At 42.8% G+C, this 23,023-nt stretch overlaps 1 protein-coding gene across 1 annotated transcript; it reads right to left on the minus strand.

Moving 5' to 3' along the window:
• Window positions 1-2,243: 2,243 nt before the first annotated feature.
• Window positions 2,244-21,259, minus strand: klhdc8a (kelch domain containing 8A; the record flags this gene model as incomplete). The annotated part of the gene is made up of 7 exons (XM_083772171.1): window positions 2,244-2,453; window positions 2,824-2,972; window positions 3,378-3,479; window positions 7,609-7,827; window positions 10,069-10,233; window positions 18,551-18,761; window positions 21,095-21,259. 7 exons carry the CDS (start codon window positions 21,257-21,259, stop codon window positions 2,400-2,402), a joined length of 1,065 nt encoding a protein of 354 aa, XP_083628297.1. The 3' UTR covers window positions 2,244-2,399.
• Between the last annotated feature and the right edge of the window lie 1,764 nt (window positions 21,260-23,023).

Consider the following 23,023-nt stretch of genomic DNA (forward strand, 5'->3'; position numbering starts at 1 on the left):
CAGGATGCTCAGTGATGTCTGAGGTGATGGGTCCTTAACTACTGTACCTTCAGGATGCTCAGTGATGTCTGAGGTGATGGGTCCTTAACTACTGTACCTTCAGGATGCTCAGTGATGTCTGAGGTGATGGGTCCTTAACTACTGTACCTTCAGGATGCTCAGTGATGTCTGAGGTGATGGGTCCTTGACTACTGTACCTTCAGGATGCTCAGTGATGTCTGAGGTGATGGGTCCTTGACTACTGTACCTTCAGGATGCTCAGTGATGTCTGAGGTGATGGGTCCTTCGCTACTGTACCTTCAGGATGCTCATTGACATCATCAAAGCCTTGAGTATTTATGATCGCTGCTTACAATTCATACACTGTTATAAGCAGATGATAATGCATTATAGACATGGGATTCATAGAAAGTGTTACCAGTGTTCCACATTCAGAAATCTCTAGACTTTACTACCTGTGAGTGAGCAATCACTGCCATCTACTGGTACAACGTGAGTATGCAGTGGTTCTCAACCAGCTAAATGATGGAGTTGGTAACCAAATGGACCCTGATAGATCTTTAACTCTTTAGAGTTAAACTTCCGTAAGCGTCCCAAGGGTTAAATTATTACACTCTAATTGTGTAGACCTGCAGTCTACACAATTAGAGTGTATGTAGTATGTACTACTGACGGGTCCGTAGCATAATGCGTGTGAAACTGGGGGTCCTTGAAATTAATGTTTTTCGGAATCACTGCTATAGAGCCGTAAAAACCCTCCCTTACTGGCACTGGCACATGTTTTCAAATGGGGGGTCCGTGGCCTAATACTTGTTGATTTGGGGATCCTTGACACGAAAAAGTTTGGGAACCTCTACTGCACATCACAGATTTTCTCCTGTCTGCAACATAATACATTTGAGCTGAACAGATCAGGAATTCAGACGATCAACATGCACCATCATATTTTGGGGTTTTGGCTGTGTTCAGTCATCATAACATCAACACACCCTAATCAGTATTTGTGCTATGAAATTACAACCCGAGTATGATGGTGGACAACGAATGGTGATTTACTTTATCCAGGCAATAAACAATACATCTCAGGCGAATGAAAATCGATGAACAAGGAAATCATATTGAAGTATAAAGGATGCACTGTCAATGTTCATGAAGTAATATAAGTAATGCTGTTTTAGTTTTTAACCGACAGCACTTGATACCGCATGTTCACTAAATGAGATACATGAGCACAAATGTGTGATACTACAGCATTCTTGTGCAATATGAACAAAGATTATGCTACTATAGAGAAAAACTACTACAGTAAGTGCAAAACTGACTTACTACTGTAAGTGCTGCTAGCAGCTGCAGCGTCACAGATTAAAATGTTTATATGCATCATCTAGTACAATTAACTGTACAAAATACTCGTTCATGTGCTTAAGGAGACAGTAAAATGCCTTATAACCCTTCAAATCTTCAAACAATTGTTTAAAAAAACCCCCACAAAACATGGAATACAAAATAAAATACATACCAGTATTGTATTCATTTAAGGAGTTCAGGAATAAATATAATTTCTGTCTACAACAGACATAAAGGCTACAAAATGTATTTCTGCAAATATGTACTACAGCGTAGTATCACACTAAAGTGTATCATACCAAAATTCATCTTGAGAAAGAGCCAGCTCCTCTATTGTGTGTGTGTGTGTGTGTGTGTGTGTGTGTGTGCGTGCGTGTGTGAGTGCGTGCGTGCGTGCGTGCGCACATGTCACTACATCTGAGAAGCCATGCGTTGTGTTTGGGTGTATGTATTAGTGCTGCATAACAGTGTCAGCTAAATGGCTGAAACCTATAATGTAAACATGTTTCTCAGCAACGATATCACTTAGCCCCAGCAGGGGGCAGTGTTTTCTCACATCATGCTGCACTGTGAGAAAAGTCCTAATCAAAGTCCTCTTGCCACTTTCCCTGTATAATGCTATTGTGCTACGGTTCTTATGTCATCAAATTGTGCTTAACAACAACGGAATGGAATGGCTAACCTCTTAAGCCTAATTAAAATTGGGTTGTGCGCCTGAATCTCAAATGAGTTTAAAATGAACAACATCGTACGACAGCACCTGCCGAACACTGCAGACCAGTGGTATTCAGCATGGGGTCCGGGCATCGCATGGGATCCTCCAGAGGGTTCTGGACATCGCCAGGGATCCTCGAGAGGGTTCCGGACAGCTGTTGATTGTTAGTTAGATTGTTAGGTTGACCGTCCGATACGTTGACTTTTCAGCGTTAAATGAAGACTTGACCGTGTAGAGCAGGGTCTCATAGGAAGGTTTCGTATCAAATAGTGGCCCGTGGCCTAATATCAAACTGGAGGTCTTTGGAAGATTGAGAATGGCTGCCGTGTGGTTCAGCCTATAGATACTCTTCTTCCTTCACATAGAGAATCTCATGAGCGGCACTGGGGACCTGTCAGGCACACAGACACACACACAGAGAGAGAGAGAGAGAGAGAGAGAGCACACACCGATGTTAGTGGGGATGGGGATGGGTGTGGTTGCGTGGTTGGGAATATTTCCCCGATGCTGCTAGTGTTTGAAGACCAGTGATTCAAAACCTTTTTTCCTTCTTACATCTGACAATAGCTGAAAACCCCCCCACATGCACACTCACACACGCTAGCCTACTGTATACTGTATGTTCTCATACGGCGAATAGCAAAAAAATAAATGGCCGATCTACAAGCACACAGTGTGTGAGCTATTTGGCCCTCGGTGGATACCGTTAAATCAAAGCATTTCAACAGGCTGTCTGTCTGTCGACAGTTCCAATACTTCACCTGGTTGACTCCTCCCACCACTAGGAGGCGATCTCTGATGACAATACAGGAGGCAGAGCAGCGGGGGACTGTCATGGGAGCAAGCCTCTCCCATTTCTTCTTCTGGGGATGGAAGGCCTCCACCGTGTCCAGTGCTGAAGGTTCGTGACCTGGACGCACGCACGCATGCACACACGTACACAAACACACAGGGAGGGATGTGGTCAAAATCTGCATTTTCTGAACTAGAGGTTGGAAAATGTTCCCAGTGAATTCTTTAATTACAAGTTAATTCCAAGGTTGTACAAAATGTAAAAAATAAATTAGTCCACAGACTACTCTTAGAAACAACTACGAGTACAAGAGTAGGCTACATTACTTTGCAATTGGATTTGCTGCAGCATTCCGTTGTTATATTGGGCCTGTGCAATAATGTGAGGTCCCTTACGAATTGCATCCGTTATATTATGTGTTTTTCCATTTATTATTCGTTAGGACCCCGTTGAGAGGTGCTGCTTTCTAAACTGCTGTTTGAAAAGGTCCAATATGAATAAAAAGTTGTCTAAATGACTTACCAAGTCCCCCGGCGACCACCATTCTACCGCGGAGGAAGGCCGCAGCAAAGTCAGCTCTCTTTGTTTTCATGGCTACAGTCTCCTCAGACTTCAGCCACACTCCTGTGGGGAGAAACCAGCGGAGGGCGTGTGCCGCGTTAACCACTAAAACCCTCTAGTTTTAGAGAACTGGACTTGACCGAGTTACAACTGTACCTCGACCGCTTGTTTCCGACTGCACCAAATCTCTTTGCCCAAAAATAGCTGATCTACAAGCTCACATCATGTGTAGTGAGCGTGTCTGTCTGTCTGTCTGTCTGTCTGTCTGTGTACTGAGTGTGTCTGCAGTCTCTGCACAACAACTATTTTTCACTTTCAGTTGGACATGAAGTAGGCGACCTTTTACACACTACCGTGACCTGTGCTAACAAAGTAACAAAGCAGCGGTAGTCAGCACACGTTCACTAACACGCATGCGCGCGTGCACACACACACACACACACACACACACACACACACACACACACTCACACACACACACACACACACACACACAGAGGCACTCGCACAGGCGCTCGCACATACACACATACGCGCCCACACATACGCCCCCACACAACTTGTCACAAGCAGTGACGTGCAGAGAATGTAATGAGGAGCAGGGGGATGACATTTGTAAAAGGGCAGTTTTGGCAAAAATAAGATGATACAAGCTCACAATGCATCTCACTGTGAGCTTGTAGATCGGATATTTTTGGTGTGCGACTATAATTAAGCCTTTACCGGAGATACTGCATACGGCATGGATTTCTACACAGAGAGCAATTCTTTCAACATGATGAAATGCTGCATTCAAGTTCAGGAGAGTTAGGAAAAGGCATTTTTTTTAATGCTGCATTCGAGTATGACATGGAGAGGGGGCAATTGCATTTCTTTCACCATAGTAAATGCTGCATTCATGGTCTGGAGAGGGCACTTTTTACAGACGAGTAAAAGGGCAGAGGCTCAAGCACCCTTTGATGTCATGTCTATGTGTGCTCGACACGTGCCTGGTCAGTGGTCACAAGGGTACAGTGAAGGTCGGAACAGAGACAGCAGGGACTACAAAGAGAGATGGGTTTGCTCTCCTGTTCTCTCTATCTGTCTCCTTCTCTCTTCCTTTAAAAAGGTCCTAACCATGGCCTCCTGGCATTGAATACAATGATATTCTTTCTTTCTCCAAAAGCCGATATCTAGTCAGAATAAGAGTGCATTTGCTGTGGCCTTTTATCAACAGCTGAACCTGGGTGCGACACTATGTTCCAGTTGAGCATGATAAATGAGAACAGAATGACTCTCATTAGAACGAAAGTAAAGAGTAATCCTGTGTAGAGAATCTCCTGAGAAGAGAGGACGCTTGTTCCAGAACACCAAGTTCATTTTCAAACATTTTGTTTTCTTATTTTTTCATTATTATTATTTTATTATTGTTATTATTAATATTATTTTATATCGCCTTGTTAAGGCTCATTTATCTGATGGGAAAACCAGGTCTGATGTGTCGTGACTGTGGGGGCTGGAAAGTAACTTTATTTGTGCTGGAGAGAGAGCGAGAGAGAGAGAGAGAGAGAGAGGGAGGAAGAGGGAGAGAGATAGGAAGAGGGAGACAGGTGGAGGTGGGAGAGAATGAGAGAGAAAGGCAGAGAGAAAGACACACACACATTAATGAGACACTGATAGTAAGAGATACGAGATATAAAAGGAGCCAGCCATCCAGCCAGCCAGCCAGCCAGCCAGCCAGCCAGACAGACTCTGTAAACAGAAGAGAGCGCAGCTGGCTGATGCTGCAGCCTATTCAGAGTCCGCCTCCGTTTTGATTGTTTTCCTGGCGGCGAGCAGCGCATTCTCCTGTGGTCTTTTTAGCCAGCCTTCTGAACACATCATCACACGCAGCACAATCCCCCAGGTCCCACTGGGACTCAGCAGAGGCGTATCCCTCAAAGACAGCGTTTCTGTCTTTGTAGAATGCATACTTTATGCAGGCGTTAAGCGTGCCAGGCTGGGCATGCCTGCAAACGTTTTCGTCGCCTGAGAGTAAATCTGGTAGGTGAGGGTGTACAAAAAAAAGGAAAAAAGGGACAAAGAAAAACAGAGAAGGAGAGACAGAGATAAAGAAGGGCAATTGAATCAGAGAGATAATAGAGTCTCTGAAGAGCCAGGCCTTGTGTTAGGGGCGGTAGTAATTCCGTTCACTGCTGCTCTCTGCAATTTGTATCTATGGTGGGCTTTCACTGCGTCTCGCAAGGCGATATGCAGACAATGCTAAAAGGCTGTAGGAATTTGGCATATCTTAATATTGGAGATATGAGATTGGAATGGTAATAGAATATCGCTCTGTGACAGCAGATTGTGTTGTGTGTGTGTGTGTGTGTGTGTGTGTGTGTGTGTGTGTGTGTGCGTGCGTGCGCGCATGTGTGTGTGTGTGTGTGTGTTAGTGAGTGAGAGAGAAAGATATTGGTTGAATATAGATAATAAAGCAATCTGCTTCAGGGTGCTGTAATTTAAAATGCTCCCCGTCCCCATCCAAGCCTGCTGATGAGATCTACCATCTCATCTCCACGAAAATTACATTGGGACAGCAGCTACAGCATGTGTGCAGGGTGTGTGGTGTGTGTGTGTGTGTGTTGAGGGTTTGTGATCATGTACGTCAGTCCTATATGCCCTCTCTGTCTTTCCCTATATTACACACACGCAAGTGTACACGCACGTGACGATGCACGCAACGCATGCACACTCTCACACAATTTTGTTTGTTGACTGACATTCACACTGCACTCATTTGTCTTCCATTTGGAAAAAAAAAAAAAAAAAAAAAACCCAATCCCAAGGTGCACGTGCAAATATCCTACTGTCTGAAATGACTTATTGATTTTCTTCCCCCAGCGAACAGCACTCGCCACATCTCTCTCCAGTCCCTCCTCAATTTGTCCACCTGTTGTTTCGGTAGATGGAGGATACGTAATTTCCCTGGGTCGAGGGACACGGCAGCACTGTGGTGCTGAGAGAATAAGCTCTGTTGACTTTAATTGGTACTCTTATTTGTTGCGACGTGCGAGTACTTGATGCCAGTGTGTCAGAGCGAGGAAATGCGAGCCGTCAACAGCATATGAGATCGACAAGGTATAAGGTTGAGGCTGAAGGTAGAGAAAGTGCACTGCATGCCGGGTATGTTGAACCACAGACAGTACCGAAATTATGTGCAATTAAGCTGAAAGGAGGTAAAGGCATGGAATGTCTTTTAGAAGTGTGTGTGTGTGTGTGTGTGTGTGTGTGTGTGTGTGTGTGTGTGTGTAACTACTTGAAACTATGATTTCTTACTATAGGAGCACAAATTGAGAAGTCAGTAAGTGAGAAGGCACGTCTGAACTGTGCCCAGATCTTAACAGAGTGTTTAATAATTAAATTTGAGGTGTATTTGGACACAGGTTCGGCTAACGGGAGTTTGGAACAGAGGAAAGCATTTAGGGACGTGGGGTCACATGACAGGTTTTGTGTGTAACTACTTGAACCCCGGCGGCGGTGGCTCAGGGGTAGAGTGCCTGGATGGTAACTGTAAGGTTGCCAGTTCGAACCCGGGCTCCCCCAGAGTTACTGTCGAAGTGTCCTTGAGCAAGACACTGAACCCCTAATTGCTCCCGATGTGCTAGTTGGTGCCTTGCATGGTTTCCGCTGCCATCGGTGTATGAATGGGTGTGTGAATGGGTGAATGTAATGCACAATCTCTGTAAAGCGCCTTGGATAAAGGCGCTATATAAAATGCAAAAAATTCTAAATTTAAACCCCAGCATCACTATTCTCACCATTAAGCTATTTTGGCAGAGATATTTGGTGAAGACAGAAGAAAGCAGTCTGTTTTGACTAAGAATAGTGTTTTAAGTGGTTAAAGCAGTGGTTCCCAAAGTGGGGTCCGGGGGCCCCCAAGGGTACTTGAGGGAGTTCCAGGGGGTCCCCAGCTAAATGATAGTTTGGAACCAAATGGACCCTTATGGGTCTGTAACTCTGAGTGTACAAATGGAACCAAATGGAACCTAACGGGCCCTTTTGGTTCCATTTGTACACTCTCAGAGTTAAATTAACATTGATTTTACAATATAAATTGGGGGTCCCAGAGATAGAAATGCCGTTACATGGGGGTCTGTAGACTAATATGCATGTCAATTTGGGGGTCCTTGGCATGAAAACGATTGGGAACCACTGGGTTAAAGGCTCTCACCTTGGTTCGTGTCAAAGATGTTGACGTTCTTGGTGAACTTGGAGCTTTGATGAACTCCGCCCTGACGCAGGCCCCCCAGCAGCCACAGCCTGCCGGGTGGGTCCCACACCGTACCCCCGTAGGAGCGCTTGCACGGCATCATGGGTAGTGAAGTCCAGGAGCGGGTCTCCGAGTCATACATCTCAAAGGCTTTCACCGGTCTCTTGCACTGACGGCCACCTGTGCACACACACACACGCACGCGCACACGCACACGCACACGCACACACACACACACACACACACGCACACGCACACGCACACGCACACGCACACGCACACACACACAGTTTAACAATTTATTTATGTCCACACAGGAAAAGCATACAGGAACACAAATATTTTAGGTGCAGTAAAGGTTACATTCACTAACTCATGGATATGTCCTCATGATACAACACACATGTAACTCAGCACTCCATGGGCACAAGCAGTGGCAGCTCCGCCATATAGGGCAGCAGAGATAGCACACTGTCGGAAACCTTCGACAACATACATTGTCGAAACCCTCCGACAACCAGTCCTTAGGTATGTCCTATAGCAGGGTTCCCCAATTTTTTTTCCTCAAGGGCCATATTTTGACTAGCGTACCAGGCTGGGGGCCGAGTCTGCACGCGCGAGGTCGAGGTCTTGCCCTGAAAATTCATTTTCAGGGCAAGACCCCATTTGAAAAGGATGCCCAGTTTGACATGCATAGGCTACTGACCCCCATTTAATGCCATTTATATCTGGGACCCTTAAAAAAAATAAAAAAATAAAAAAACATTTTATATTTTGGAAATTCTTTCATGGGCCACAAGGGGGCGCTCTGTGGGCCGCTCTATTGGGGAACCCTGTCCTATAGGCTGGATTATGCTACTTATGCTTTAAGTAGCATGTGACATGCCAAACTAGGGGGTTTTCATGATTCTGAATCCATTCCAAGCATTAGTTTTGCACGAAAAACACTCCTTGAGCTAAAAACAGCAATAGCCGTTTTGTGATGAGGTCAGCACATTTAGGCACATTTGGGCAAGTGGCTATGGCCAAACTAGGGGGTCTATGGCCAAACTAGGGGTCAAACTAGTTTAAAAAAAAGTTCAGCCATAGCCACTTATAGCCACTTATCATAAATGATAAGCCGGTCAATTTTGAAATACTTTTTGGTTGATTGTGGAGGATTATAACCATCCATCCATGCACTGATAATCATATGCCAGCTTGCTAGTTCGAATGTGATGCCCAATGAAATGAATCATATCAGGGAGTCAAACCCACAACCTTCGGCATAATGTTTTTGTTTCGTCATTATGTTAAATGGAAAATGTATCTGTCGAAGAAAGGTAACATGGAATGGCACTTCATTGACAGGACTGTCTCCTTTTGCTGGTAGTTGATGTTTCACTATTTCATGGGTTCTTATCTTAAATTCTATTTATTTTGCATTATATTATCAATAAATGTACCTAACCGTTATTACTTTTCCTGATTGTTTTTATGCATTTTCTTTTTTCTTTTTGATTGCACTTTGGAAACATTTCCAGCCAAAAGGTGAAGGAAATTAAATATCAATTTGCAACATCAATCTGTTTCCATGAAGCTGTTTGGTAACTGTATTATGCAACCACTGCAGCCTCCAAACACACAATGAATCATTTCAGGATGCCATAAAATTGAAGGAGCTGTTGCTGTCATCTGCTGCCATTTTAAGAACAGGACTGAAATCATGGATGTCTTCAACAACCATCAGTTGTCCAGGAGAACAGTGATGTTTGAAATTTGAAATTCCCCTTGAGATGAATCATCTAGTTTTCAACGGAGATGTGAGGGGATTTTCAGATTTATACCAAATCCTGTGTGTGCTTCTCCCTCCAGCTGGATGAATTGACAGACATTATTGATGCTGCCCAACTTTTCACAGAAGATAAAACGTGTCGCTGCATTAGATTGCAGCAAATGTGACATTTTATTTCATGCCATCTTTCTGCAGGACAGATTTCCAGTCCAGGCAGTGCACAATGGTGTCATGTTGTCAAATAGTAATTTTCTCCCCATATAGTCAGAATTTATCTTTATTATTCATACTAAATTGTCTTATTCTTAGTTTTCTTATTATTATTAATTTATTTACTTATTCCAATTATTATTGTAATTAGTTGGTTAAAATAATGCAGAATCAATAGTGTTTTTCTCTGTCTGGCAAAGTCAGATCTAGCAAGCCTTGGAAGTGATCCTGTGTCACCCTGATATAGTACAAACACACAAGCCTACACAAACACACACACCATCACTCCCTTGGCCGTTACCTAACACACACACACACACACACACACACACACACACACACACACACACACACACACACACACACACACACACACACACACACACACACACACACACACACACACACACACACACCATCACTCCCTTGGCCGTTACCTGCCACGTATATCTTGTTGCCCAGGAGGTTCAGGTTGGCGTCATAGCGGGGAGTGGGCATAGGAGGCAGCTGTGCCCACATGTCCTTCCTCGGGTCGTATTGCTGCAGGATGCTACGCGGGAGCAGGTCGGGTCCCATCCCCCCTACTGCCAGGGCACGGCCATCTACAGACAGACAGACAGAAGGTAAGACTACTTTATGTCCACAAGGTACATTTTTACACTCTCAGGGTAAAATCAACGGATAATGATTTCACAGGCAGACAGATCTACAGTAAGTGAGGGATAATATAAGAGACAAGGGAGAGAGAGAGAGAGAGCGAGAGAGAATGAGAATGTAAAATGACCTCCTTCTGGAGCTCAGAAAAATGACGCTTCCTGCATAAGAATTGTATTGCCAGAGGGTATATGGAAGCCCATTTCCACTGAATAAAATTAGAAAGAGCTGCATTTCACTTCTACTCTATATCTAGGCATTATGTGTTTTCTCCTCACAATGTGATATGGGCAACTGTGAGAACAATTTAAATAATACTGTGACAGAAAGTCACAATAGCGTCACAATAAAGTCACAATAGCGTATCTAGAACGAAATAAAGACAAAGCTGTGCATAAAACAAAAGCATAAAATAATGCAGCGTTGAGTTGGGTAATATACTTCCCCTTTGTCTCATAAAATATACAGCATATAGATGAATGATTGTCTATGGAAAGGATTGGCTTACAAAATGCTATATGTCAGTCCATCGCTAAAACTGAAACTAAATAGTTTTTCATGTAGATTCTTTTTAGATTTTCTTTGGCAGATTACAATAGTAGAGAGGTACGCTCATAGAGTGCAGAGCTCCACCCGGTCACATGACTCTAATAGTGATTGACTGGTGATTCCATCACCAGTCAATCAAAGGTTGCAAAGGTTAGCCTTCCAGACCCAAACTAAAGAACTGTATTGATGTTGGCCAATGGTACCATTACGAGAGATAACAGGCCATGTTGATCAAAATAACATGTTTTCTAAGTTTTCTAATTGTGTAGACTTAAATTAACTTAAGTAATGCAGCTGTTTAACAATTATTCAACTCTTCAGTGTAAAATTGCCATGCATCTCTCAACCATTCTGTCAAACTTCACAGTGCGTTAATCGCGCGTTAAAAAAAATAGTGCCGTTAAAAGGATTGTGAGTTAACTAGTTAATAGTGCGTTAACTTTGACAGCCCTAGTTGCAATATGAAAGTGTTTGATTTTCACTGGCCAACTTCAGGAGCGTGTTAACGTGTTGATAAAAGTTATGCACGATGTTGTTCTTTTGACGTTTCTCAGATTAAAGGCCTTGAGAGTTATCATGGCTGCGTTCAGATGCTTGGTTTGTAATCTGTTAATTCTGTCGTGCAGCAACGATAGAGACTGTTGTTATAAAGGCCCATGCATATACCGTAACCGAGGGTAAATCTCATCTAAGATAATAAGGGTGGCACCAGATTGATAGGTGTTCCAGGGCAGGCGAACAAGAGCACAAGAAGATTATAATTGCCCAATCATTACACCAGTTGTCATTCGTTGTGAAACAGATTCTTCAACCTTCGATTATCCAGACTTCCGTTCTATCCATACGAAATACAGAGAAGTGATCTGCCGGGGTGATCACCTGGTCTGGAATGGTAGGTGAAAGCCAGCTTCTTGTGAAACAAAATGAATGTAATCCTTTTCCTCATTTTGTCAATTTTATTCTCCATAGAGATGTTAAATTTGCCAGCAAACTGCTAGGGAGAGGAGGTTTGTGTGGTGTGCTTTCCTCTATGCTTTTTTCTCTATTTTTTTTCCTTGGAGATGTTCTTTGTTCTCTGCTACTGTAGTTCAACAGAACAAAAGATGTGGATAGGAGGTCAGATATCTTGCAAAATCCTATATCCAAAAGTGCACTGCGATCTTATACAATTCCTGCTGATGGTGAAGGTTTTAAATAATCCAGTGTAAACAACAGAATAACTAAATAAAGCCGTCCACCCACGACAGCAAATGACCATCTTGATTCTCATCTGTACCACAGGTGTGAGAACAGCTGATATGGTTCCTTCTTCGCATTTGAGTAAATGGTGCGCTGTGACTGGCCAGTCGCTGTGATTGACAGCCTACACCTAAACCTAACCCTAACCCTAACCTCAGTAAAACTATACATAAAACCTAAGCCTAACACTAACCTTAACCTCAATAAAACTATACCTAAACCTAACCTCAGTAAAGCATACCTAAACCTAACCTCAGTAAAACTAACGCAGTGGCTGGGGGGCGTTTCCAAGAACCTGAATGCGAAGAAGATACCATATTAGTGTGAGAACATATTTCTGTATGCGGACGACTCCACCATCTTCGCCCCTACAACATCATCAAATGGGCCTGAGGTGGCCGCGTCCCTGAACAAAGACCACTCCAGGCAGTTAGACATCATCCAAAAAAAGGCTTTAAAAATCATGGGGGTGGATGTGGACCTTGCCCTACAGCAGTATGGCATCAGTAAGCTGAGTCATCGTCGAACAGTTGCAGCAACAACTGTTCTTTATATGATGCACACTCCCAGTTGTCCAGTGGGTCTCAAAGCACTGCTAACCCCAAGCTCACATCCCAGGTCGTATCACCCGGAGGGTAACTACCAAGACACGCTCTGGAAATCCTCAAGTCAAACACCTTGATAGGAGCTTTCCACTCTGCTATAACAATATGGAACAGCCTTTCCCCCTGCGGTTGTTGGAGACCAAGTAGTATCCATGCCTTTAAGAAAAGGCTGAACAAACACCTCCTCAGTATGTGACTGTAATCCCTAAGCTCAAGGACATTTAATCATGACTGAGTAGCTGCATATCAGCGATAGGTTCTTTGAATGATATTCAGCCTGTCTCTGACAACACTTAAAAAAAATAAAAAAAATGTACTGTATATATTGTGGAAGGTCTGTGACCAATGAGCAGGCGGAACAGGGGATTGCAGCAGTTTCAAACGGCTTTTTATTTGTTTAGCAGCAAATCATACAGCAGGCAGGAGAAACCCCACATAGGTTTCGGACAAATTATATTCCATACAATATTTGTTTCACAGGCGTCTTCCACAGCCTGGAGAAGGATGAGAACAGAAGATTAGATTTCAACTCAGGTTTATACAGTCTCTTATAGCTCGCTCCTCACTGGAGGGCTTTGGTTTTAACAACGATAAGATGGGACAGGGATGCCTTGCTTCGTGACGTCATCGGTCTTTATCTTTAACTGCGGGTCTTCTCCCATAGCGGGGGGTTCAGCTCAGAGAGAGCACAAGCCGTCAAGCCGTTCCGGCGTATATAATGTTTGCCAGACAGGACTCAATGCAATATCAAGAATGATAGGTTTCTTTCCGACCTTATTATTTGTAGTTTCCACGTCACCGTCACTGTGGCGGGGCTGCCTTCCTTCCGCAGCGCGATACGTGGAACTGGAACTCCTGTTCCTATATTTTATTCATACAGTCCGATAGTCTCTGTCCCTCAGACATTTCCTGGACCGTTCCTAAAAGCCTGTGGTGAGAGGAGAGTGACAGTTAAGACATGCAGGGGTATACACATGAATGGGTGTTTGGTGGAAGTGTGTGTGTCTTCTTACCCCCCGACGGTTTGCTGTGCGTGCCTCCGTGAGCGTGTGTGTGAACCAGCCGCTGTCAGACTCAGACTGAATCTTCCTTTTTATATGACGGATGTGGCCGATTGCTGATTTGGGTGTGGTCGTTCCATCATCTCAATCTGGCGGAGGAGGATATTCGGCACGTATACATTCTCTACTACGCGGCCGAGGGCGGGCCTAACTGTCCGAGGCGTCTTCTGTCTGACAGCGTGTCTGGTTGCCCTGGCAACGCACTTACCATTGCGGGGTGTCGCTAGCGAGACCCCACAATATATAGTGACAGTCAAATGTACATACAACTGAAAACTAGTGGCTATGTAGGATGGGTGAGATGTACTTAGCTGAATGTGAAAGGTTGCAAACCATGCCAGCATAGTCTCAGGAAAGAGACTGTAGACCTGTGTGTTCATGTGTCACAATTTGCAGGAGATGAAGCGAGAGAAAAGAGATTGTGTGTAAGAATGACAATTCATCAATAATTTAGCGGTCTGTCAGTCAGTCAGTCAGAGTACTTCCTTAGCATAGAGCAAGACAGCTGCTCTCTTTCTCCGCCAGCCCCAGAGATGGGCAGTATTTGAAATACATGTATTTGAAATACGTATTTGAAATACTTTTTTGTATTTTGTAATTTGTATTTCGCTGGGATGGAAGAAATGAGATGTATTTTGTATCTAAATACTTTCAGATTGAGTATTTTCTGTATTTCAAATACATAAAATACTTTTTTTGTTTTAATGTAATTTTATTCTCAAATGGACATGTTAAACATTTACACTGCCTCAGGTTTAAACTGTCAAAACACACGCACCCATACACACAACACAACACAATGTGTGATGTCACTTCTATTCCGCCTTCTGATTAATCAATCAGATTGATTGATTGAAATATGTATTAACAGTTTGCAGAATTACAGTACATTTCAATCACAAACTCAATACAAAGACTGTTAACTATGAGTAGACGACCCAATTAATCATTACACTTGTTTACAACAGGGTCCACCATGTTCAATTCATCAAAACATTTAGAGACGTACAAATAGACACTTCTATATAGTTAAAGAACAGAACAGGAATTCATCATAAAGGAAGCAAAAAGGGAAAAGATACATATACAGTGAGGGGAAAAAAAAGGGGGGGGGGATTCAGATTTTATGGGGGCCAGTTTCGCATTGCAGCCGTCCGTAGGTGCCCTTTGAGAGCGGTTTTGAAGGAGTCAAGGGATTCACATGTCTTAATGACTGTTGGTAGGGCGTTCCACATTTTGGTGGCATAGGAGTGAAAATAATTTAGTCCCTTGTTTGTGCCGGATCTGGGTTGTACATGGTTTGTTGCACTCCCTCTGGTGTTGTGGGTGTGGTATTAGACAGGTACATGGGTATCTTGGTGGTGTATCGAATCTTGTGGACCAGACCCATTGCAAGATGCTGTAGTCTGTCGTCGACCCTAAGCCATCCCAGCCTGTCAAAGTGGGCAGGGGTCACGGGGTGAGGTGGGTTCGGGGGGTGAGGCCAAGTAGGAGCCTGACCAGTTTGTTTTGGGAGGTCTGGAGCCTTGTTTTAAGGGCCTTTGAGGTGCTGTGGTACCAAGAGGTGCATGCATAGTCAAATAAACCTTGTATGAGGCCTCCTGTTAAGGTCTTCAAGGTGATTTTGTTGACCAGTGAGGAGATCCTGTAAAGGAATCTTGTTCTTTGATTGACTTTTTTGATTACGTTGGTGGCCATTTTATCACTATGCATGCACCTCTTGGTACCACAGCACCTCAAAGGCCCTTAAAACAAGGCTCCAGACCTCCCAAAACAAACTGGTCAGGCTCCTACTTTGCCTCACCCCCCAAACCCACCTCACCCCTGCCCACTTTGACAGGCTGAGATGGCTTAGGGTCGACGACAGAGTACAGCATCTTGCAATGGGTCTGGTCCACAAGATTCGATACACCACCAAGATACCCATGTACCTGTCTAAATACTTCCTTAATGTAAACAAAGTCCACACCCACAACACCAGAGGGAGTGCAACAAACCATGTACAACCCAGATTCGGCACAAACAAGGGACTAAATTATTTTCGCTCCTATGCCACCAAAATGTGGAACGCCCTACCAACAGTCATTAAGACATATGAATCCCTTGACTCCTTCAGAACCGCTCTCAAAGGGCACCTACGGACGGCTGCAATTCGAAACTGGCCCCCGGAAAATCTGAATCCCCCCCCCCCCCGACCACCCCCCCTTTTTTTCCCTCACTGTATATGTTTCTTTTCCCTTTTTGCTTCCTTTATGATGAATTCCTGTTCTGTTCTTTAACTATATAGAAGTGTCTATTTGTACGTCTCTAAATGTTTTGATGAATTGAACATGCGGTGGACCCTGTTGTAAACAAGTGTAATGATTAATTGGGTCGTCCACTCACAGTTAACAGTCTTTGTATAGATTTTTTGCTTGAAATGTACTGTAATTCTGCAAACTGTTAATACATATTTCAATCAATCAATCAATCAATCAATCAAAGCTTACACACTCAAATTGAACCACAAATGAGAGGCAGAGTAGTGCGGGCCTTCAGTTGTTGGAGACTAACCTCACAAGGCTCATATCTTCAAGTTCTTCTTAATAATCTTCAATGTATTAGACATTCTGACAGGTCATTCATTTAATATTTGGCAATCAATTATGAATTTACTTATCATTATACACATGTTCATGAAAATGTATTTTCATGTATTTTCAAAATACAAAATACGTATTTGTATCTCAAATACATTTCTCAGACCAGTATTTGTATTTTGTATTTAGATACATTTTTGACCCAGTATTTGTATTTTGTATCAAAATACATTTTCAATGTATTTTACCCATCTCTGCGCACAGCCCTGCCAACCTCAATCTGCACTGCATTACACACGCCAAACATTCTAACAATCATCTTAATTAAATTAATTTGCGTCAAAAGAAAAACATCTCCCCGCAAATCACGTGTCACCAGTGTCACCAGTGAAATGCATGTTGGGATGGACACAGATTAATACTGGGACACACTTTTCCGCGCAACAGACCCACACGGGTAAACAATTCCCCCCCCTATCACATTACCCACACTGAACTTGCTGTTCATATATTCAGAACGGGTAAGGACTAATAACTATAAATCGCTAAAACATTAGCAATAATAACTATATTACCATGAGAGTTAACTATTAAATATTGTGTATAGCATAACTAATTGTGTTCCCAAATAGAACGGCATGTATAATCAAATTATACATAAGAAATGCCTATGTGTACAGCATTTAATTACCATGTCATTGGAATGTGAGAGAAAACTTGTCTTGGTGTGTCATTTTATTTAAACAGATGATCAAAGTTATCAAGTTAATTAAAACTATGGAAAGAACATCATATATTTATTAAAGGATATGAAGTTCATTAAAAAGTGAAAAATAACTTGCAACAGACAGTGAAGAATTTTCACATCATTACAACGGAAAGTTACAATTGAGTGTAATGTGTGCCGACAAGTGATATATACAGTAGAACAAAGGTCCCTCTACTGATCAACAGTGAGCCGATGGAGATGGTGGATTTTGGATACTGATAGCTTCAAGTACCACGGTGTGCACATCATCAAGGAGCACCTGACCTGGAGCATGTACAGTAAGTACAGTATGCGCACAGAGGCCGTGGCAAAGAAAGCGAGGGAGCGGCTGCACCAAATGAGACGGTGAAGGTGTCAAAAAAGATTTTAAAAATCCTTCTACCTTGCCACAACTCAGAGCATCCTGGCAGGGGGCATGACCATTATTGTATGGGCAGTCTGCCCAGGGCAGAACTCCTATCAGGACTTACGATCACTTTGAAAGGTGGTGAGGTCTGTGGAACGTTCTACTGGATGCTCTCTTCCGGCTCTGCAGGACATTTATGAAAGTAGGGACTTGGAGCGGGCAGACGGGATTATGATGTACAAATATCCTCCAAGTAATGGTCCCTTTGCACATTTGGATGAACATTGCTGTTTGGATCAGAAATGACTGAAAACCTAAGTATTAACGTATCCCCATCACTGTACATTTTGTATATATTTTATTAATGAGATTATATTCTATTTCTTTATATTCTTTCGTTATACTATCTGTGGGACAAGTCTCAATAACATTTCGCTGCTTGTACCTGTCAGTGAAAATGAAAACTTATTGAATCTTGAACAGGCAATTGGCTACTTCTGGTCCTTAGCCTTGCAGGATGCATATCTCATATCCTGAAGCGACAATTGCTTGCACAAAAAAACATAATGTAGTCGTCGTTTGAGAATGTTTTTGAGAAATATCTAAGAATTGAGCTTCAATAGCTATTCTGCTGGCTGGCCAAGTAGAATGCCTGATTAGCTACAGACAGTCGCACAGACAGTCGCAATACATCCTGGTGGAGGTAATACAAAACAAAAAACAAGTTTATCTTAGTTTCAATATCCCTATTAATATATAGACGACGGTCATTACAGTGTCATTTTGTCAAACCAATGGATTATGTATAAAGCGCCACATTTATTTTAATGTCTGTCCTGTTGTCTTTGTTTTGTTTGTCTGTTCACATTTGTCACTGTTTAACTGTTTTTAGTTTTTTCTTGTTTATCACATTTATATATCTTTTTTATTATGTATTGTATTTGGAACATTTACACCTACCTGTCATTATTTTTTTCATTTTATATCACTTAATTACTCATTATCATTGTCAAAGATATTCTGAAGTTATGTCATATACAAAATGCCTAATAAAAACAGTATATAAAAAAAAAAACAGTACCACAGTATGAAGGATGAGGTACCTAGAGGTACCCACCTTTCACAATGATGGCCAACCCCATCAGAGCCTCGCGCAGAGCGCTCCTCTTCCTCCACCTGCCCTCCTCAGTGTTGTACATCTCCACGGCCTTCAGGGGGCTCTGGTCCTCTCCTACACCTCCCACCACTAGGATCTGCTTACCCAGCACTGCCACCGCTGCCCCAGCTCGAGAGGTGGGCATTGGGCTCAGACCTATCCATCTGTCACCCTGAAGACAAAGCAATAATGGCCATGGTCATGAGCAAATGTACGTAGAATAGAGCTGGTGCAAACTTACAATTACAATAGTGCACATTGGTGATATGTGGTGTACTGTATAATGTACCGTATGTAGGTCTGTGATTATGATATCTCTGCTAGGCTGAAGGATGGTCTGGAGATTGTTTTCACACCTGTCTGTCTGTCTGTCTGTGCTGTCTGCGGCTATACTTTTTCCCAGCCTTTTCCTATCTCAGAGGAGAAAAGCCTGGTCACAACCTAATCAACCTAACGTCTATACAGGGTAGGGTGGTACTTCCATCGTATGTACTTCCCTCAGAAACTGTATTTTTCAACCAATCACAACGTGCGTAGATAATGTAAATAGATCTGTAAAGCCTCAACCTCACTTCTGTTTAGACACCCAACAGGTTAAGTCTTGCCCAGCGGCCTGCGGCTAATCTTGTACTCAATACAACCACCTACAGATCCGGTCAATAGCACTTTCTATTGACCAGGTCTGTAGAATAGATGACAGTATTGAGTGAGCAGAAACGTACTTTGCTCCATCTTGTGTAGTATATATTTTATTTTTTGGGCAAAATAGTGGATTTTACACAAAAGGTGAGAGGTTTCCCACGGTGGAGAAAAGGCTTTCAACACCATAAAAGTGCATTTGTTTCTTTGAGTAGTTTACTACAGTGTACACATCGTAAACCTGGTCAATGAGGAAATCCATAGTCCCTGGCATCTGGCAGAGTTGACTGGTCTCCGGGCTAGACCTGAGCTACTGTGGTGCTGCTAGCTATGACAACCGAATCAATAAATGTCTATCTATTCAACGAACAATAAAAAGTTTTTTTGTCAAACAATAAAAGACCAAAGACAAAAACGAAACAAAATTATCAGCCAGTAAAAAGCTTTATCAAAATCAGGCAGCGTACAGCACCACATCGCCCATGCTACAGTAAACGCGTCATCGCTCCTAACCCCATACACAAATAATCTTTTCTGATTTTAACCCATTTAGGACTGAGAACAGATTCTACAAATGTCTTCTGAATCATGACAGTTTTCTGAAAAACCTATATCAGTTGTTCTCAAACTATTTCATGTCAAGGATCCTAAAATTATATGTAATTTGCCGCGGACCCCCATCTGATAATATGTAGTTCCAGGGACCGCCCCAGAAGCAAAGATTTGAGTTAAAAATGTTCACGGTCCATAAATACGGGTATGGCCCTTTCGCCATACCCGAGGCGGGGTTGGCGAAAGGGCCTTTCTGTGTGGAGTTTGCATGTTCTCCCCGTTTCCCCTAGGGTAGGTACCCTCACAAAAAACATGCAGTAATCCTGGTCTCTAAACTGCCTCCCCCTGGCCAGCTGGGGTGCCTGATGGAGGGGAAAGGAACTGGTTGGAATAACGTGTTCCTTCCACACGCTACGTCCAACCAGGGAAACTCCCCCCTGTTAGGTGTAAAGGAGCAACTTGGACACTCAGGCATGAAGGAAGCATGAGTTCAAGTCCGTTGCTCTCCCCATGTCCCTCATATATGGGGACTAGGTTGGCGGAGGGTGTGTAGAGCCCAGGATCACATTAGATAATTGACACAGGGGTGAAAAATGGGTTACAAAATCGTGGGATAAAAAAAAGAAAAAAAAAGAAAGAATATATATTCAAAGATTTGTGCCACATTTTTTACGATTTTTCAAAAATAGCAGATCCAGTGCTGCGCTATGAGCTTGTAGATCTGCTATTTTTCAATAGCTAAAGTATAACATAATGCTTACAAACACCAAAAGGGGTTCCCGTCCAGAATGGGTTAATATCAAACTATTTTCTTCCTTTTTTCTTATTTTAATATTAAACATTTCTTTCAAGCACCTTTCTGGTTTACCTTCCTTAAATTATGCAGGATATTAAGAACAAATTATCGTATTTACAATTATGGGCTGAATTTGGCTTTTCATACAATTAAAGCTTTTGTCATCAAGTGAGCAATTATGGTAATTATTATGTCACTATAGTGCAAACAAATTGACATAATGATAGGTAATTATTATTTTCAGTCAGACTTTTCAGGCTCCTTTCAAGATGTTCAGAATAATTTAGCTGGTTTATGACTTAGATAGATAATAAATAGATAATTGATAACAAAGAGTCTTGAAACGTCCTATAGTATTTCTCATTCCATGATTATTTCTTGAAATAAATCAGATCAGTGGAAAGGGCAGATGAAAAAATCACAAATATCACATATAATATCTCAGTCAATGTAAAAAAAGAAAGAAAAAAGACTAAATACTAGTAATTTACAATGTACATTGTGTACCTGTTACTTACCTCGGGGGAGTACAGCTCCAGGGTGGGGCAGGGCCTCCCTGCAGCATCACAGCCCCCCAGCATGTACATCTGACCGCCCACCTGAGTCACAGTGTGGTACACTCTGCCACTGGGCAGACGAGCCAAGCTCTGCCAGTGGAACTCGTGTGCTGAGGGCACTGACATGGTCACCGGGAGCTGGGCACCAGCTGAGGGCAAGTCAAGGGCACCAGCGATGGAGGTCGATGATTGATGGAGTTTGAGGGCAGATCGTGCACGGTTCCCAGCGCCAGTGGAAAGGGCTAGTTGAGGTGGACGTTGCAGATGGACGTGTGAAGGAGAGCTTGGGAACTTCAGCGTAGGAGTGGATTCAGAAGAGCTCTGAGCAGGGTCCAAGGGTATAGAGGCGGGGAGATGTGAGGAAGGGCGAAGAAGAGGTGGGCAAGAGACCCAGGGAGTAGTCTTCCCCTGGGTCTGTCCCTGGGTCTGTCCACCAACTCACAGCCTCACACTGGCCCTGGGAAAAAACATAATGTGAAAAGCTGGTTACAAAAGTGTGGCATTAACAAACTGTGAGTGATTTACATTACTGTACATCTAACATGCTTTAGAGAGGACTAACAAAGGTGATATCCTCCGAGTCAAAGCTCAAGCGACATTAAAGACTTTGCACTCAATGAGTAGATAAAGGTCTATGTGTGTGTGTGTGTGTGTGTGTGTGTGTGTGTGTGTGACTATAATTATGTTCGGACGCAATAATTGGCCCGCAGAGGTAAACACATCTGTAGCTAAGCCATGTTTACATCTACTGTGTTTCTGTTGTTTTATTTATGTTTGTTGTTTACCCCAGTCATCCCTTACTATACCGGTCTCTGCTTCTTGCCATTAATCCATTAATCTACAGTATTCCAAAATCCAAATAAACACGCATGTGCCATTCTATGAGAAACAGTACCAGTTCATAATCACCAGTGAAGACAGGTACAGTAAAATGGTGTCCACAATGATTCCACAGCCATGTTCTTCGTTTGAGAAGAGATTCTGAGGTGGATGACGTGGAATTTGTTCAATTGGCACGCTAGACTGACAAGATAAACAACTCTCCGGATGATCAAATCCTTACCCAAAAATGCCATTTCCATCTCCCCGCCCTCTCTTCTTCTCTCCTTCCTTGCGCTTTATCTGCCTTTCATATCCTTCACCGTATTACAGATGGATGAATAAAGGACAGGGGAAGAGATAAAAGACTGTCCTTCAGAAGTATATCTCCCTCCCTCTTTTCAGTGTGCACGAGATGGGTTACCATAGAAACATACCTTCTGGAGTTGCGACACAGATTTTCTTTTCTGCACATGATCGTTTATCGCTTGGTTTGACTTTAATAAAGGCTTATGAGAAAGGATTGAAAACAAATAAAGGGGAGTTGTTTTTTCGATAGGGCTGACCCCGGCAGGCGTGCACTTGCTAACAAGGCAGTATCGAGCTTTCTCTCTCACACAACACATTAATTGCAATCTGTAACCGATTTGGTTTGCCACATCTCTTTTTTTTTAATTAACTGCTTGAACAGCTTGAGATCAACAGTAGGCCCACCAGCATCCACTGAAGTCATTTACAATCAGCGTGCCTCTTCATCCAAACTTTTAATTAGGAAGCCTAGTTTATTTCAGCTATAAGTCCTCGAATGCCAGAACTGGCTGCAAAAAGTGGGGCCCCTGAAAAAGTGTAGACAAAGTGCTTGTTATAGGATATTGTGTATATTGTATTTTGCCAAATTGAATCATATATTATGATACATTATTGTGTAATGTGTAATATGGAGATCATCACAGATATCCAGGCAGACTACTAAGTATTAAAGGTCAGAGAGGCTTATTGTCGTCGGTTGATAATAGGTAACACACGTTAAAGTCCATAGCCTTGGCTGGCACAAATTACATCATAATTTAC

Source organism: Protomyctophum parallelum (genome assembly GCF_964188405.1).
Source record: "Protomyctophum parallelum genome assembly, chromosome: 8".
In the NCBI taxonomy this organism is placed as follows: domain Eukaryota; kingdom Metazoa; phylum Chordata; class Actinopteri; order Myctophiformes; family Myctophidae; genus Protomyctophum; species Protomyctophum parallelum.